Here is a 20,076-nt window from a genome sequence, read left to right as displayed (position 1 = left end):
TTATCGCAAATAATGGGCTCCAGAGACATTCGCGTAACTCGGTTTTCAGCATAAGTCATAAATTACGTTTTTCTGCCAAAATATGGTTGACAAATAGTTATTTTTGATTTCATTTAATTCTCTACATTAATTAATTAGATGTTTAATAAAATTGTAGTTTTAATTTTTCAATTATATAACTGTGCGTATTATTCAGTATATCTGAGTTTTCTGCGTGGTCAATCTTTTAGCACTTTTGTACCGCTATAAATTTTCTGCGACCTCATTGTTCTTAAAAACGTCTCAACAAAAAAAAAACCAAATCAAGGGCTACCGTGATTGTCGCAGGCTTGTGATTTGTTCACAGAAAGGCAACGCTTGCGTTTCGCGACATTACGATCGAAGTAAGCCATACTTTCGTGCTATAACATAGACAGTTTGACAGATGGAAAGTGTCGCCAAAAATTGTCGCGAAGATTTGTTGGGTGGTCTAGAAGCAGTGTAAAAGCGGTGTTACACTGCTTCTAGACGACCAACTTTTGTACCGCGACCAATTTTCAGCGAACTCTTTGTTCTAAATGAACTTCTCAATTTTAGAGCACAATCAGAGGCAACCATGATTGTCGCGGGTTTGTGAGTTTTTCACAGAAAATCAGCGCTCCCGTTTCGTGACGAAACGATCTAAGTTAGCTATACTTTCGTCCTAAAACATAGACGGTTTGTCAGATGGAAACTGTCGCCAAAAATTGTCCCGGAAGATTTTTTATCGCAAAATACAGTGCAAATTGCATAAGAGAATTAAATGTAATCAAGACGACTTTGGGTCGTCTAGAAGCAGTGTAAGAGAGGCTTCATTGAACTGCTGATTACCTGCAAATTGGACCCCTGCCTAGAAATTATTTTTTTACCAGACACCGATTGCCAGCGAAAACTTATAAAATAATATTCTATAAAACTTATTAAGTATCTTTAGAAAGAATTATTACCAAAACCACATGTAAACTAGCTAAACCTTTTCAATAAAATAAACGTTTAGATTTATATAAACCGAGACCACCTGGAATAACTTTGTGTAAAGTAAATGGAAGCCAAGGTCCATTAATTGGACCTTAGCCTAGCTCCCTAGCCTTTGGACTCCCTAGCTGTCAAATAAAAATTTGTCAAAGTTACTTAGCAACTCATACAAAGTCCTTAGCAACCCTAACTCCCTATTTTCCAATCTCCATAGAAATCTTTGAATGTTACATTTCACATTATAATTACATTATAATTAATACATTGATTTAGCATAAATGCATTTTTGGCATTTGACAATTGCTGGACGTATTTGTACTTATTTAGCAGATAAACTGTAAAAATTAAAAATTCACATTATTCAAATTCGCGTAGCTCGAGTGTCGTGTAACTCGGGAAACGACTGAAATACATAATCAAAATATTTGTCCTTAGAATGAATATGTCATATAGCACAACATAATCCAATATGCTACGGATCGGATGAAATTAAACAAACATTTTTATTGCGTAAACTGTATCAGCCTGTACAATATTTGATCAAATCTATAACTCTCATGAGACGGCTATGGTTTGTTGCATGAAGTTCTGTATCAAATATCCTTTATGCAATAGATTTAAAGTTCCTATTGCTTCTTATTCGGTTCTTTACTGCTGCCAATTGATAGACTAACGGCAGAGGAAATTTAACATTTACAAATAAGTGAAGCGTCAAAGAAAAGACATGTTCCAATTAATTCCAATGTACATTTACGTCTTAAAGACATTGACCCAGTACGTTTATCCTTTTGTACCATTCGATACTTTTTTTACTTTTATTATGAAACTCTTTAAACAACTTTTCCATACTATCAACAATGCACAATGGGCAGTTTAGAACAAATTGCGGGATAAAATTATTTTTGCAGAAATTGTTAGTTTTCATCGTTTGTAGTAAAGTATTATGATATTAAATAACATTTTATATGTAGTTCGCATCCATACCACCAAGTGGCGCTACATAAAATAGTGTTTTAAGGGATCTTTGCTTAGTTTTATTAATGTTGTTTGTTTTTTTTTCTTTTATTATTTATTGCTAATAGTATAAACCATTTTAAAATATACTGTAATGTTCCATAAAATATGAACAAAACATAAACATTTTGAATAAGATAATATTTTCTGCTTTGTATAGGACAATTGTAGCTAATTCTCATCACTTTTACTCACAGGTAGTACAAATATTAAAAATTTACAAACACAACTTAGGTGGATGCTATTACAAGCTCCTAACGTCTAGTTCACGTTTCTAAAGACATGAATAAAGGCATTTAAATAATTAGATAGAGCAGGTACATTGAAATAAAGTAGTTCCCAAATTCGTAATGAAAAGCAGCACAAATTGTTTATCTTTGAAGGTTAAAATTTTAAATCTGTTGTTTAAAAAAAAAATAGGATTTACACTTTTTCCTGGGCATTGATATCACACAATATTCATCCAATACTTTTCCAAGTTCTGAACTGCCTTCAGAAGGGATAATAAAAAAAATCTGATGTTCTTGGTTTTACAACTATCTGAAAAAATCAGAATTCAACGATAACTACAAACAAAGTATTTACTTCATTTGTAAAGTTAAACCCTGTCTTTGTTTTAGTGCGTGCAGCTACTGATATTGAACTGGTTAACGAATCAGAGGAATACAGCTCATTATATAAAATGTCCTTCTGGATGCATTTTCTTTCTAGCAAAATATTCTTTGGAGCATACTCCCCTCTATCCTTATATTTAGTTTGTCATAACTTTTGGGAGTTTCTTCTCCCAAAACGCCAATAGATGCTGATGCATTCATAACGTTTTCCTGTTATGCGTATATTTTTTTAAATTATTTTTTTACATCCGTCTATAATCTGGAGTAGGACCAAAAATTATTTGGTTCTGATTTGCTTCATTATATTTAATAATAAAGTTAGGTTAGTATAGAAATTTACATATTAGATAAGTACATGAGCTGAAACTAAGATAAACAGCTTCGTAATGGAAATGAAAGTTGATCAAAAGCACGTAGAATATATTTTTGTAGAATACACGAAATACGCTACACTAGGCACCTATGGAGCCGCCTAGTTACGAATGTGTCTGTTTTGAAAAAAAGTTGAAAAAACCTCAATAAAATTCGCGTTCGCAAACTTTCGCAGAATATTTCTTCACAGATTGATAGTATATATATTACACTATTATGTGACATATATGAGACAACGCCACTCTACACCACTTTCATAATGGCATCAAGTGAAAAATTAAAATGATGTAAATTTTCAGGAAGTTTCTTCAGTTATTATCGTATATTTTTGCATAAAATTAACTTAACTAAAAATCTTTCATGTGTTTATAAAGCTGACTAAATATCGTTTATAAAATGTCTAAACTTATCAAAATCGATTCATATTTGAAAAAGTTACAAAGGTTCAAAGTTTTCCAAAAAAGTGAAGATTTTTTTGCGTTTTTTTAACAAGTCTTGACTTTGAGAGGTCTTTTCTAGAGAACCAGAAAAGATAAAGAGCTCATATTTGGTATTTTTCTTAGTTCAACCCTTAGTATTAAAACCTATTATTTGAAATTGCGCTATTACAAAGTTGATTTTTTGAATTTCATCCCGGCAAATGCCCATTGTGCAATGGAAGGGTAAAAATTTACAACGTAGCGAAACATTGAAAGATAAATAATAGTTACACGTATCCTTTTTTGATGAAACTCTCTAGTTATATATTTAATTTAAAAAAGAAAATATATTTGTAAATATTTTATAATCATCAAATATGTCAAAATGCTAATAAAAGTTACAATACAACGTTATTTATAACTACATTAATGGTAACAATGGTACTAATAGCAATAGTAATCATGATAAATATCGACACAGTAATAAAATAGTAGTAGTGGATGATGGTAAATAACGATACGTAAAGAGAATATATCCAGTCAGAAATGTTGCTTACCTGCTATCATGTATAATACAACGAGGAATATAATTCCTACATTGCTAAACATGAATGCCGTAAAATTGCGGCAATGATCTTTAGCCCGCTCCGCAAATGGTGGCTTTTGGCGGCGTCTTATTGAACGTTTTCGTTCCATTGAAGGAGGTTTTCCTTATTTTTGTGCAGTGTTGTTTTGAATCAAATGCTACCACGGTGTTGCCAAGTATAATACCTGGATCAAGATCAACCAGATATTGTGGCACCAGCTGAGATTGCTGGAATATTGATACTGCCTGCCTTTTATCACCAAGGTAAGACTAGTTAGAACCATCACTTAATTGTATTCAATAGTGGCTATGAGATTATCGTAGATTCATCACTGTTTATAACATTCTTATTTACAACTCCGAGAATTGTTGCATACTAGAACACGAAGTAAATATGGATTAAAAAGTGTTTGACACTTAATGAAATTCATGGGTTGTGTACATTTTGTAGAAAAAAGTGAAATAAGAGCATTTCGTTTGCTTCAATTGCTTATCTTTATTATTAATATTTTTGACAACACTGTAACACATTTATTATGTAGACTGCAACTAGCAGTTAACACTTTTTATTAAAATATTTTCATGTTTATTTTTTTATATTTATTATTTTTATATTAATTTTTATATTTTAAATCACTGAGTAGCATGGTTGTAGCGGAAAAAGGGCTTGAGATAGATTGTGCACTGCGAACACATTCCCAACTAATCCGTCGTATCCCCCTTGACTAATGTGTTTTTATTTATTATAAAATGTTTTAGCTTTATGGATTGTCTTGTTTTTATATTTTGTACGATAACAGTGCGTTACACATGTTTACTCGATTGCCGTTTATCATTCACTGCATTTGCCGCGCTAGAATTCGTTGAACTATTACTTTTACTATATTTGGTGTCTAGCAACACTTTAATATCATATTCATATCATATTTTAATATCATATACATTTCCAAAAAACAAATTAGTTTAAAAAAATAATATGCTATGGACTGCGAATCAATGTATGGCAAATTGTGCTAACACTACCGTAACAACGTAAGATGTCTCGAAGTTGCTCACGTAGATACTAACTGAAAACTAAGAATACGAATATACATTTTACGCTCATCGTGATGTGTTACTTAATGCACAAAACGTGATCTTTACAGTGTGAATTTTCCGTTCCGACTGAATTTTAAGAGCAAATCTGAGCTTGCTGTACGCTCTCCAAAGCAGTAACAAGCAAGATGAAATGCATTACCACCACACACGAGAAGATGTAGGATTTATTCTACAGATATACCTTTCCTCAAATATATACCACAACATTGGTTAGAAACTGATCTGCAGTTGTGTGCAAACAGACGAATATTGGTTATTGTATTGGTGGTAGTGTGACTTTTTTTGTCATCGATGAGTTCAGAAAGATGTGAAAATATATTTTCACGTGTTTCATTGGAGTGAACGATCAAGTATAACACTCAACCTCAGACGTACGTTGCGCAAACGGCGAACGGTTTGAAATCGTATCGGAAGTGGTATTATTCGTCAATAAGATTCATTTTTTCATAACACATCTGCGGTTTTTCTAGTATACATTATCATTCAGTTTATATGAATCAGTTTGGCACAAGGTTTTTTTTTGCATGAAAACCGTGTCTGACACAGTTTTTAGTCACAGAATTCTGGTGGCGTGGCGGTATCATGCAATAGTGTCCAAAAATAAACATGACACGTTCGATCATGATCTCCCGTTCAGAGTGGTGTCTTTTTTGCTGCCTGATAAATGTCTCATACCTGAAACCATGGTTCGTTCTTCGCAGTTCACATGCACAAAAACGAACTTGTCATGTTCAATTATCTTCAAGCGGACAGCCGCTCGGCGTTCTCAAAACGTGAAAACTTTACCGTTTATTCAGAGTTTGCAGGTAGATTGAATGATTGTGGTGTTGCGCTAAGTAAATTTACGTTTTCGCAGTAGTTATATAGTATAAGAGTGGTCGTGATCCTTGATTTCGATATTGAACGTGCATGGTGGTAGACACTGTTAAACCACGACGTCCATGAGTTGCGTTATATGTTTACGTTTGACGCTGTCTGGTATGAAAATAGAACATATTTTTCTCTCTTCTTGATCTTCTTTCTTTCTGCAAAGACAAGAATAATTCTAGCTGTGCGATCGCAATGTTACGACGGCGACAACAGTGTTAAATGAATGTGTGTATGTGGAGTAAATCGGTAAATACTTAACTTAAGAAAATTTTGTTGGAATAATCTCTATAAATGAAACGCAAAGTAAAACCATATATCAATAATGTCAAATATAAAGAAACATGAAATACGGTAATTATTTAATTGATTGAAATTACTTCAGCTATTAACTAAACAACCTTTGCTGGCATTTACATGATTATATAGAGTCATCAATTTCATAACCAGTGATGATGAGAGAAATATATAATATTAGTTCGTAATATTAATATTAGTATAGTGTATAGTGAAATACATATTGAGTAACAACATATATTAAGAGTAGAAAAGTATTGCATGAATTGAACCAGTCTTTCACTAGGTTATGTACAAAGAAAGTTACATCAATACTCCTGCGCCTACAAATAGTTGGTTGATATTACTTCGTACAGCGTAACCTAAGACGCTTGTTCATGTTTCATATTATTATTGATACAAATCATTTTTGATCAGCTTTCAGTTTTTGCGTAAAAACACTAGACATGGAAGAAGAAAAAAATTACAGTAACACTGCATGTATACATGCGGTTAAACCATTGTATAGTTCTCAGATTGCTACAAAAAAGGAATTTTCCATATATCTTGGGGCCAAAATAGGCAAAGCAATTTTTTACTCAACGTTCTGCATATTTTGAAGTTTTCTTTGTAATAAATGAAGAAATTATCTTTTCTTCATTTCTTATTTACCAACCTGTGTCTTTTAAGCGACTTACAACATGCCCGTCCGTACGACTTAACAACATGCCCATCATTGGTTCAAGCCTCAAATATACCGTGCCGCCATACGTAGGACTGACTGCTATGGGGGGTAATCGAAAAGTCACTGAAAGCCAACCCCACAAGTGGTATAGGTTGCCCTTGACCGACAACGGTTGTTGAGCCCCAAAGAAGAAGAAAAAAGAAATCTTGTACTTTTGATGATGAGGTAGTGGCCATATCATCCGTAAATTATTCTCCTAATATCTGTCTAGATCTGGTGTCCCCATAAATGCATAAACCATGTATTGAACTGCGGTATTATAGCTAATACTGTGTACAAATAACTGTCTCTCTACTATTTTTGGCTAAAAAATGTAACATTTGACGAACGGGAAAATCCAAGTTACGTGAATGTCTTCGGAATGCATTATTCGTGTAACTCAAGAAAAGTCTATATTTTAGTTAACATATTTTGTGAAGAAAGCAAAATGTACAATATGAATGAGGGATAGTGAAGAAATTCTAGGCTAGGCTTCAATATAATTAACTTCTGTGACAGTGGTCTATTGAATGGACGCGTGACCGTTTGGAATGTCGATAAGTTATGATTCCTCTCAGGATTGCTCCTGCAGAGAAAGGTCTGACTGTTCGGTTGTATGATACAAAAAAAGCCTAGTAAACTTAACAAACCGGCCTATTTAAGTAGACCATAATGCCGTGAACAAGAAGAACCTTTAGTAATAGGATCTTTTCATATCCTACATACATACATACATACATACATATACTTGATCGTTTGTCGAAAAGGAAGGTACAGGGAACACATTTTCCACGTACAGTATGTTTTTACTATTGTATTTTTTGTCTGTTCCCGTAAATAAAAATAACGAAAGTATCAGATGGATGGTTGCCAAATGTATCTTTGTTTTAGAGATGTCCTTTGAAAAAAACAGAAAATAAGTCCATTGCTCTGGGGTGATCAGAGTATTTTTGTACGGTTTTTAGAGAAGCGTTGCATTGCCTTTTGCTATGATTTACCTGGTCTTTTCCGTAAATAACAATTCGTCATTGTGAGATTGTTGGATGTTGTCGTCTGAGCTAGACTGAGGAAAATTTATGACACCTCAAATGTATTAAGGAGGGGTTTCTTACAGAATGCGTTTGCGGTATACGTTTGCTTCAAAGCTGTATACGCTAGACACACATCGTTGGCGATGTCGATGATGCCATGAAATTTGATATTTTGAATGACAGTTTATTCATAATGCAAAACAGATGTGTGTTATGAGAAGTGTGATGAATAGACATACTGTAAGTAGACGAGTTATGATGATGTTGGCATTTTCATGGTTTTGATTTGATTTTTTTATGTACAGTTTGTTTCCGATGTATGCGGATCTCGACTTACGCGGATTTAAAGATACGCAGTTTTTTTAAATTTGACAGTTTGTTTATCAAATCAGTACAATTTGTTCAAACAATTGTCAAATAAAAAAACTCCCTTTTCCAAATCTTTAAACTACTTTAAAGTTTCCTAATTTTCTGCACGAAACATGTTGAATAAATGGTTAAGTGAAGTGAATAAATGGTTAAGTGAAACGTGATATTGGACTTACGCCGATATTCGAGTTACGCGAATTGCTAGGGAACGCATAAACCGCGTATCTCGGGAATATGCTGTACTCGTTATGTAACGAGAAACGATATATTTTAAAGACTATTTTTCAAAAATTTCGTATTCTCAAAAATCAACACAGAAAAAAGCAATCCGTTGTAGCAGAATGTACAAACACAAGCCGTGTTTTATTTTATAAAATTCATTAATTACTTGTTACAATGTTACAATAGATCAATGTCTCCCATAAAAGAGTGCTGTTGCCATAAATGAGCAAGATATATATTGCAATAACGATAAAATATTTCTATCAGAGGCATATAACTGTTTGTATAACTGTATTACCATATGAATAGATTTTAAACATCGAAAATGGTGGTAAAATCTATTGAAATAATATCCTACGTATGGCAGTCACGGGACTTAAACCCATGATGGGCATGTTGTTAAGTTGAGTAAATTGACTACCTTACTGTGCCCAGCTTATTGAGGCGTTGATGGATTAAATTATAACGATTGTAATTCAGTATAAGAACAAGACTAAACAAAATGAGTGATCAAGTAACCTCATTATTTTATTTAAACTGGGGAACAATTACAAAAATGCATACATCATAAAGATGCATAGGGCTTTGAGGCAAAATAAGCACGAAATTTATTTCAAATTAAAAAAAAACTTGGAAACCGCCTAAAACATAACATCCTCAATCCACATCAGTGGAAGAACATTCCAATTTGAAAAACCTTGACAAAATATAGTAAAAATGACTAAAAATGGAAGAATTAATAGGAAATTTAAGCAAAAAAATTATCAACAATGTTGCGAAAGCTCAATTATTATAATTATTCAATCAATTGAACAATATTTAATATGTTATTAATAAATTTATTATTTTTATTAATAATTAATTAATTAATTATATATTATATATTATTTAATTATATATTTTAAAAAAGTTTATATTTTTTGTACATAGCTCTCACCTTCTCTATCTTGTTATGGATAAAGTTTTACAAATTTAGGTTAAGGTTAAAACTACATGTGCTTTTTTGCACTTTTCTCATATAAGTAGATTTATTATCACAAAACAACATATTGTTATATTATGTAAAGAAAATGAAAAACTTAAGGAATAAAACCAATTTCAAAAGTTCGCGGTAAAAATAATCCTGTCATGTAAGGCCAATAAAGCGCTGATAAGTTCCAATATCGGTCGCAACGTAATAAAAAGAGACATAGCTCATGCAGGCAACAATAGGAAGAAATTATTCAAAAAAATATGTCACATGTATAGCAAAATAGAATATAAGAAAGATTTAGAATTTTAATAAAGCCTGAAAGATCATGTGCGCGTTTCGAATTCCCTCCCTTTATTGTAAAAAAGTTCCTTTCGCCTGCTCTTAGGCATACGGTTCATGATAATTGCTATTCAACACCAACAAGGTATTTTGTTTGGTAATTGAGGCTATTCTATGGTACAGTCGTCAACTCACAAGACTTAACAACATGCCCGTCGTGGGTTTAAATCTAGAATGGCCCGTCCTCCCGTAGCAAGCACCAGCTATCCCATTGCTTGGTACTGATTATGTATCGAAAGCTTGTATAGGCCAACATGTCCACGTATAACGTCACACCAAGTAGAGAAAGAAGAAGGTAATTTTTTAAGTTTCAAATTAACAATTAATGTTTTGTATAAGTAGTGTATAGTATATGACATCAAGATATATCATGCGATGGCCTAGACATATTCATTTATAGAATATTAGGATTTTAAATATTGATTTCTAGTTTTTAGCACCATTAAAGACTGTTCCTTCAATAAAATACAAACTAAAAGAAAAACATATTAAACATATTAACAGATGTTTAAAATTATACCTTCAATACAATAAATTTTAAAGAACTTTTGCTAATGTGGATTACATCGTTCGTCAGCTACAAATTTGCTAGGTTAAAAAAAGATGAGCTGGATAAGATAAAGATACTGGTGAAAAATATAAAAAAGTAAAAAAGATAAACATTTTCAAATTAGAACACATAAAAAAAAAACATTAGGTTTAAAGAGTAGCAGGTAACAGGTTATTTAAATTTAAAGGTTTTTTAAATGCTAGCAGCTCTGTGTTGATTTCGACATAAATTTTGTATCGTACGTTAAAGGACACCAGAAAACTTTCACACGAAGTGCACCACTAATGCATGAAGACCATCTAAAAATATCAAACCTAGCACACATGTAGCATTTCTGAATTCAGCAGTACTAGCAGATTTCTAATGTGAAAAACAGGCAATGAGTAGCGATAGTTCAGGACCATATGTTCGTCAAAATGAAATTTGGTAGAGAAGAAATGCTATTTGGCGTACGCGTTACCCTTCGTTCCATCGTTCTATCACGCTTATGATGATGATGTTAGAAAATTTAACTTGTTTCCGATCGCTATCGATTGGAAGGGAAAAGCAATACTTCTCGAATTTTAGGAACCAATTTGAATGGTTGATAAAGCTAGGGAGCGTAGCTAAATCTTAACGTACTGTTGACAGGTTAAAACATGCGTAAATGTGATCGTCTATGGCATCGAAGGATTAAACATGATGGGCGTGAAAGTTACATACGTTCAGTCGAATCATATGTTCTAAAATGAAAAAGAAAATATACTTAAAATGGGAAAATATATATGCTTCGAAATTTCATATATGTGAGCGTTGTGTATTATTTTTAATGCAAAGATTAAAACACAATAAATTTATATTTTACTTATTTTTATTACCCGGATTTTTGGTTTGAAATGTGATACAAATAAACATTTACTTTTTGCTTTGTTTTTGTTTTCAATTGTCAAATTACTTCATCATAAACATGCTTACTTATCCACATACTTATAAAACTAGCAGCATTAATATCTGTTACATTGTATTGTTTTGTAGTTACATTGTATTGTATTGTGTTGTATTGTATTTGTAATACAATGTAATACAATGTATTGCATTTGTAAACAGAACGATAGCCTGCGTTGTAATAGGATTGTCTCAGCATTGATATCCTCCCATATTAACCGTCTCTCTTCCTCTCGTTCCTCTTAGTATTCTTACGTATGTGTCTTTTATATAATATAGTTTTCCTTTCTCTTTCCAACTTTCTTTCCTTTGCGTTGTGTGTGCTCTATCTGTTCAGTTGTGACCTGGTAAATAAGATTTTTTGTTTTCTTTCTGTATTTTTTTTAAATTTATTTACATTGTTAAGCTTTGTTTTGCCTGACACTTGTTAATTTAGATTAGGAGTAGCTTTAGGTTTAAAGTTAGTATCTAAGTATAAGTTATCAATTGTACTTTCCTTGAGATAAACAATTTTCTGTTAATAAATAGATACATAATAAACTTACCTAAAAAATTAAATAAATTATAATAATAATTATTATTATAAACTTACCTTTGCAAAATATTTATTATCACGTTGTACTGCTTATTTGAGATAAATGTAAATAAAAAGCTACATTTATCTTGACATAGAATGTTATGAATTGACAATACTTGGTAAGTAATATGGGTTTTTAAGTAAAATCGCCTAGAACGGTAGTATGTTCTTTCTGAATAAAAAAAGAAACGTTTGGAGAGAACAAAACAAACAAAAAGAGATTATTTTGACATATTGGATAACATTTTTAAGAACATTATTTTATTGCTCAACTAGATGTGAAAAAAAGTACGACTAAGATTAAATTATTTCACATAATTAAGCTGTGTCATAAAAAACACATACTATGATGAGGATGAAATTTTATATCGATAAAACAATTTAATTTAATCTTAAGGAAGAAGAATTGGATTTAATCATCCAATTCTTCTTCCTTAAGTATTCCTAGTCTTCGTGCGACGCTTTTGACATTTGAGATCACTTCTTCTTGTACTAGATTGAAACTCATGGCCAAAAGTGCAATGCCAAAGAGAAGATAGAGAGAACAGAGTGCTATTGAAATTTCTGAATCATTTTTAACCCCTTGAGCTGGAACAAAATCACCAAAACCTGAAAAGAGTTGAGTAAAAGTAAAGTTCATATAGATATTCTTAGCAGAACGAAAATTTAAAATACGAAACTAAGATACAATTTCACAAGCATTTGTCTTTAGGTTATGTATAGCACCGGACGAATAAAAAAAGTTTCGTGCCATTTTCCCAACAATCTAAATTACACGATCAACAGGCTAGAATAAGATTTAAACATATTTTTGATTAACAAAATCTTTTAACTAAGTGTATAAAATGAATGCCCTCAAAAGAAGTGGGTTGTGGCAAATTTGAAAGTCTACCTGGTCCGCGATCCTAAATAGGTAGGAGAGCACTGATGTATAGTATAGAAAGTGTAGAATATAGATACAAAAAGTAGAATAAAGCATAGGATAGTTGTATAGAAATAATCGCCCGTAAACACATTAACATTAATGATAATTGAAAAAGTTGTAGTAAAATGTATCTATGCCTTGTATTTAACAATAATTAAACATTATTTGTATTTGATTTCAGCTATCCGCTTGACAATTTAATATTGTTATTTTGCTGTAAAACTACTTACCTATAGTAGTAAGGGTTATGAAACAAAAGTATGCAGAATCAAGGAAGCTCCACTCTTCCCATTCAGAAAACATAAATGCGCCGGCAATGATATAACTAACGACTAGAAAAACGCACAACCAAATTGGCACTGGCCGCACAATGGAGGATGGTGGAAGCTCGCCGCTGTGGAGATCCCATTCGTCATCATAGAGCGAATTATCATCGATCACATTTTGTAGATGGCGGGCTTGGCGATGAACTGCGAATCCCATCGGTGACATTATACGTGGCGATGGTGCTGGCACTACAGCAATTATAGTTAAAACGGTAAGCGAAAAAGGTATCGTTTTAATTGCAAGCATGTAATTAACGGTAAATTATGATCCACGCGTACTGTCAGAATGGAGAGTTTTTTTTTCGTTTGAATATCAATCCTTTTATGTTTTTAGCAGCGTCTCTTCGTGAGACTGCCTTTAAATTTTGCGATGGCTCGCGCTCAACAGCTGGCATTGGATGTAAAATGTAAAAGAAGTCAGCAGCCAATCGAGATGGACTGCTCTCGCCTCACTCTGATGTTTGAGTATTTATTCCATATAGATGTCACAAATTTTTACAACATAAGCTGGTATCGCGAAAGAATTGGTTTAAAATTAACAGTCGTTAAAAATTAACCAGAGTCGTTAAAAATTGCTAGAATTTGGCATCGCGAACGCATTGAGTTCATTTGTTAATTTTAACGACTGGTCCTATGCTGTCGTTAAACAAACGACTGTCAAGAGCGTATGCGATACAAATTAACAGTCGTTTAATTATACTGCTCGAATTTTTTACCCGTGTTTGCCTATATGCGATATCGAGCAGTCGTTAACTGTTTTGACGGTCGTTTATTTTAACAGGAATGAACAACAAATGAACTCGGTTAAACCAAAATGAACTTTAAACGACTGTTAAAATGTGTTAATTTATTCGCGATGCCGGCTATAGTCTGCTTGATTCATTTCTTCAAGTCACACAGATAACTTTTGTGCTTGAAAAAAATTATTATTTTAAGACAGAAAGTTATGTAAAATTATTGTACTATCTCATTCAGGGTTCTGATGCTGATGGGACATTATGATGTCACGAAACATGTGGAGTGTGTTTGTTCATCATTCATTCTTTTTAAAGTTCTGCGCTCTGATTTAACCCTCTGATGTGTACTAAAGTGAGTTAGTCAATCGTGTTCTTGCGTTTAGAATCGACTTGGTGGTCGTCACGTTTGGTGGTCCCAGAAAATTTGCCAGAAATATAGCACGCTTGCTTATGTATGTATTCACTTACCGGGACGTGGCTCACGACGTCGTTGTGGGGCTGATTTGCGCACGGATTGCATATTTTCTGCTATCTCGTTGTCCTCCGTATAGTAGGGCATCCGATCGGGCATCAAACGGTCACCATAGCGACCTGTTTGGCGTGGCATCGATTGACTGCGTGGATTAGGTCTCGTCGATCTGCCGTCCTGGTCATCCACATCGTCAAGCGCATATTTGTTACACAGTATTGGCGTTTTACATGGTGAATCATCATCCATGTCTATCATTTGTGAACCCTGCCGAAACATACGGCGATCAAGGGATTGCGCTCGCATTCCTGGTTAAAAATATTGAAATTGAAAATTGTATTTATACAGTAGTAGATACAGTTTACATGCTAAATTAATTAATGATTTAACTGATTTGTTTTTTAAATATATACAGGGTGTTCGAGATAAATTTGACACCTTGCCTTTGGGTTTATATCTCAGGGTTGAGTTGGCGTATCGAAATGATTGATGTGTCATTCGATTGCTAAAAGTTGTGCGAACAAGTGTAAAAAATGTCTAGCTCCGTAAATATGTGGAACCCGTCCGAATTGTACAAGCGCGTAACGTGTGTTATGATGGTTCGTGCCGGCCATACGAATGCCGAAATTCGGAAGGCGGCGATGTGTTCGCTGAACAACGTAAAACAATACGGTGGCCAATGGGCGGCCGTACGTTTGGCAGCAGGATTCAGCATCATGCCATACGGCCGTTAAAACACGCCAATGGCTCACTGCCAATTTCGACCAATACACCAGCACCGACGTTTGGCCACCCAGCTCCCCTGACCTTAATCCTATGGATTACTTTGTGTGGGGCACAGTTGAGCGGGACACCAACAGGGCGTCCTGCAATACCAAAGCGGAGCTGGTGGCCAGAATAAAGGCCGTGTTTGCGGCCATCCCCAGAGACATGGTTGTCCGGGCTTGCGCGCGGTTCCGGAAGCGGGTGCAGGCGGCCATCGACGCGGAGGGGGGGTACTTCGTATAAAAAATGCGGCAAACATGGTAAGCTAAACTTTGTAGAAACATTTTTTTTTTAAATATTTAACATAAATTTGATAAAAATTCTTTTCCTATTCCCTCAGAAACTGTCAAATTTATCTCGAACACCCTGCATATATTTATATTATTATAGCCGGTCTCGTAGTACAGTCGTCAACTCGTACGACTGAACAACATGCCCGTCATGGGTTCAATCCCCAAATAGACCGCACTGCCATACGTAGGATTGACTATCCATACGTAGGATTGGGGGGATATCAATTAGTCACTGAAAGCCAAGCCCATAAGTGGTACAGGCAGGCGTTAACCGACAACGGTTGTTGAGCCAAAGAAGAAGAAGAAGATTTATAGTATTATATATTTAATCCATGGGAATTATATTTAATATTTATATATTATATTTATATTATATATTGTATAAAGATATATATAAAAAAAATTTATATATATGTATATTATATATATATATATATATATATATATATATATATATATATATATATATATATATATATATATATATATATATATATATATATATATATATATATATATATATATATATATATATATAGATATATATATATATATGTATATATATATATATGTATATATACTTTATATATACGGATAAATATATAAATATATATATATATAGAATATGTTTATTTGTGTACTTTTCATATTTAAAATGTTCGTGGAAGAAATATAGACGAAATTTTGGAAAACATGTTCAGCAATAATAACCTCTGCCAAGATGGTAATTATAACATTGTCATAGACAAGATGATTGCAAATAATATAAGAGAAACAAACCTTGTGGTTTTCTGTATTGCCCATCAAACTGACGAGGTTTTTGTAACGATCTTTGCGATTGATCGAGTCCCATGGATTCGACACGGGAATGTCCCGGGGGTGGACGCTTTATTTGTTGTGAACTTGCGAGATACTCATCATTCATAAAAGCATCGGGATTGGGAGCACCTCTGATTTGGTGACGTATACCTCCAGGACCGGTGGGATTTTGAGTGTCATACTTCGTTTGTTGTCGCATGCTTCGATCATTATCGGGATAGTATGCATCATCCATGGCAGCATTATACCTGTTACGATGAAGTAAATAACATTTATTTCAGTTCATGTTGCATTGTATGTTTGTTTTATATGTTTTTTTTATTATTAATAATTTATGTTTTACATCATCTGATTTTACTACTAATACGATCCGATAACCTTTATATAATAGGTGGTTTCTAATTAACAGCACGATACTTAGTGTAGTGTAGGGAAGATAGCTTGTATTGAAAGCAATCCACTCTCCATTGAGCCATCCCTATATTATTTTTTTAGGTTAGTAAAAAATATCTCATCCGGTTTTTTTTTAATTTAGGAGTAAGGGTCCATTGCATAAAGGCCGTATTGCTTAAATATCTCATCTTGTGATGTTGCATAATAAATAGCGCGATGCCACTAACTTGAAAGATATGTAAAATAAATCTCTTTGCCTGATTTTGTTATTATGACAACAAACCTTTTCAAATTGTAAAAGTTATGTTTTCTTAACTCTTTTGTTGATAACTAGTAGCTTAATTCTATGTATAATACCTGCAATCCGTATCCGAATATGAATGAGATAAGCCTGGTTCATAGTATGGATCAAATCCTGAATCAGCTGAACGTTGAGAATTTCGCACCGAGCGTCTTAAATTTGTTCCAGCTGCTTGAACAGATCTCATAGAACTTCTCCTGAAGATAAGAATTAATAATAATTCTCAAAGTCGGGATAGTTGAATTCTTGTTTATTATTTGTAAACATATTGAGCACAATGTGCGTTTGAGTAGCTGTCATATTTAGTGTTAGAAGTTTTAAAAACTCACGCATGCACACACACAGCATATACGCCAATATCTATACAGTGGAGCGCCGTTTATCCGGGCTTCTCGGGACTTGACCTCGACCAGATAAGCGAATAACACGGATAATGAGTTAAATAATATATTTTATCACCAATTTCTGATTAGTTTTTAAAAAAAATCCTATATGTTGATAAAAATAACCCAGTTTATATTAACTTCATGTTTTTCCCATGAGAATGTTTGAAATTTGCCATGAATTATAGTGTTTTTTGTTATGATAATGTGCTCTTTAGCCGCTACTTTAAATATCTTCCTCAAAGCGCAATGTCATCTTTGTATTGAACTGTCATTTCTCAACAGCACGGATAAACGGAAAGCCGGATAATAGGTACCCGGATAAACGGCGCTCCACTGTATATATAAAAATCTCGTGTCACGGTGTTTGTTGCGAGCAACCTCCGAAACGGCTTGATCATTTTCAACGAAACTTTGCACACACCTTATGGTGGTATGAGAATAGGTTTTAAGACTTAAAAATCGTTCAGATGTTACACTAAACATAATTTAAAAATGATTTTCTAACTCCCATACAAAGAGCAGGATTGTTGTTGTGTTGTATACAGCACTTTGACACTTGGTGTGAGGGGTCTGGCGGTTTACACTCGATGATCGGATCCTGAGAGGATACGGGCACGATACAACTATCCCGAGTAACTATCGAGTAACAAAGCAATAATGGAATATTTTAGTTTTTTTTTATGAATAACTCAGTTTGTCGGGCCAGCTAGTATTATATACTAATTAGCTTAGATTAGATATTCCCAAATATCTAAACTATATCATATTTGCTTAGTACTTGGGATATTTGAGACAGCATCGTAAAATTACACAAGTTTAACAAATTACGCTGAGTTCAAAAAGCTGTGTACAACAATAATTGCAATCTTGCTCTTTGTATGTGACTTAGAAAATGGAAATTAAATAAAGTGAAGTGTAACATCGGAAAAGGTTGTGTTTCTTAAAACCTATTCTGATGCTACCATAAGGTGTATACAAAATTTCGTTAAAAGTCCAGCCGTTTCGAAAGTTGCTGGCAACAAACGAATCACACATATATGTAAGTATTATTATTATAATTATTTTATTGTGTCTGTAAACAAATTTATAAAACAAAATTCCACGTCACGTGTACGATACATGCGGTTCTATAAGTGTAGAAGATGAGTGTTGCGTTCTAGTCATAATATATGTAACATAATGAAGAAGACGTATAATATATGTCATATAATACATATTATGTATGCTAAAATAAATATTTATTGTAATATTCTTCACATAAAACATCTTTGACATAGTATTTTTTCTTCTCGACCCTGTTCGGGAGATGAGATCATCGTCATCGTCATTTTATTGAAAATAATTAAAACATCACAGTATAATAAAAAAAATATTTCACATTTTCTCACCCTTGCCTGACGGTTCCACGGCTGCTACGACTTCTTCTTGAATTGGACCTTTTAGGTTCTCTCGTACAGACATAACAACATACTCGCCAATATAAAAATCTGTAACAATAATAATATCAATCGTTTTTCTTCATTCTATTCTTCTTATTTTGAAATCTGTGAAAGATCACTTCACAAAAAATAGTTTAAAAATACTTTAATAATTAGCGTGCGCCTAGCCACACCGCCAAATAGAATAAAAATCTATGACATGCAATTGTTTTCGATGATGATATTCGCTGAGATGTACATATTAATAAAGTCTCATGGCGAACTTTTACACTCCATGTGTGGAAACATGAACAATTTGATATTTTATCGAATGTGGTGACAATGCACCATACAAAATGGCAGTTGAACACATATATTTCTGCGTGAAATATTGCAGCTATGTAGATTTTGCTACTTTTTTACTTTTGACGACTCGTCGGAATTTGGTCTGGATGGATAGACAATAGGCCCAAATGTGCTTTAACACAAATTCATATTTTTAAATTTTGCTATTTTTTTTATCCAGTTGGTTCCTATGAAATCCATGTTTTTATAAGGAACATATATTAAATCTGTCAAAAATTGTAGTTTTGTAAGTCAACAATATGGTATTATAACTGGGTTGTCTATCATTTCAGAGGGGCACTGATAAACGGACAATCGGATAAAAGGTACCCGTAGCACGGGCGTTATTTGAATGTTGCGCTGTTTCCAGTGGGCAAATTTCCAAACAAACCTACGGTTTCCTTTCGTTTTACAATGGCAAAAACTATAATTTTGCGCTAAGTAAATTGTGATGTAGTAAAAATAATAAATATATTAGAGAAAACATTTGTTTTAATATGGAAACTTGCTGAAATAAAACTTGCTGAATAAAATTCAACATAAATCTATTTTAAAATAATCACGAAGGAATGTGCTTACCTAAAAGAACTAGCCATAATATCGCCGATGTTAGAGAGACACAGTAACATGAGTGGAATGCCCAAAATGGCATAAAAAATGGTTGATATTTTTCCCATGTATGTTTTGGGTGCTATATGACCATAACCTATGATAAATAAAAATGAAATATTAATAACTTGTTTCTCTGTAAGATTTTTGTAGAGTGTAGTGAATAAGCATATTTTATTTATTCTTTAATTTGAATGTATGGTTCACTGGTTCAAACTCGATCCAAGACGACATTCCTGCTCCATATCGCAGTATTTCGATAAATCACCGGGTTTGAACTTGGAAGATTCTTTTTGATGGGAAGGGGAGGAGGAGTGACTGATGGCAAACAAAAAAATATGT

The 20,076-nt window shown here is 33.3% G+C and overlaps 2 protein-coding genes across 8 annotated transcripts in view; both read right to left on the bottom strand.

The window, feature by feature from the left end:
* LOC1278511 (potassium channel subfamily K member 18) overlaps positions 1-5,183 on the bottom strand; it is a 34,398-nt gene extending 29,215 nt beyond the window's left edge. Inside the window, exons 1-2 of one of the 4 annotated variants that reach the window (XM_061651136.1) lie at positions 5,022-5,183; positions 3,970-4,374 (exon numbers count right to left, since the gene is read on the bottom strand). In XM_061651136.1, the coding sequence (XP_061507120.1) occupies positions 3,970-4,108 (139 nt within the window). In that variant the 5' untranslated portion in view covers positions 4,109-4,374; positions 5,022-5,183. The other 3 variants (XM_061651138.1, XM_061651137.1, XM_061651139.1) reach the window with 3 other exon arrangements.
* A 6,986-nt stretch (positions 5,184-12,169) lies between these two features.
* Positions 12,170-20,076, bottom strand: part of LOC1278512 (uncharacterized) — a 30,035-nt gene continuing 22,128 nt past the window's right edge. For all 4 annotated transcript variants that reach the window (XM_061651133.1, XM_061651131.1, XM_061651130.1 and 1 more), the window contains exons 5-11: positions 19,705-19,831; positions 18,751-18,849; positions 17,033-17,173; positions 16,244-16,530; positions 14,405-14,713; positions 13,104-13,388; positions 12,170-12,557 (exon numbers count right to left, since the gene is read on the bottom strand). In XM_061651133.1, the coding sequence (XP_061507117.1) occupies positions 12,361-12,557; positions 13,104-13,388; positions 14,405-14,713; positions 16,244-16,530; positions 17,033-17,173; positions 18,751-18,849; positions 19,705-19,831 (1,445 nt within the window). In that variant the 3' untranslated portion in view covers positions 12,170-12,360. The remainder of the gene's footprint in view (positions 12,558-13,103; positions 13,389-14,404; positions 14,714-16,243; positions 16,531-17,032; positions 17,174-18,750; positions 18,850-19,704; positions 19,832-20,076) is intronic.

The sequence above is a fragment of the Anopheles gambiae genome, chromosome 2 (genome assembly GCF_943734735.2).
Source record: "Anopheles gambiae chromosome 2, idAnoGambNW_F1_1, whole genome shotgun sequence".
NCBI classification, from domain to species: domain Eukaryota; kingdom Metazoa; phylum Arthropoda; class Insecta; order Diptera; family Culicidae; genus Anopheles; species Anopheles gambiae.
This window is presented reverse-complemented; position numbering and strand designations above follow the sequence as displayed.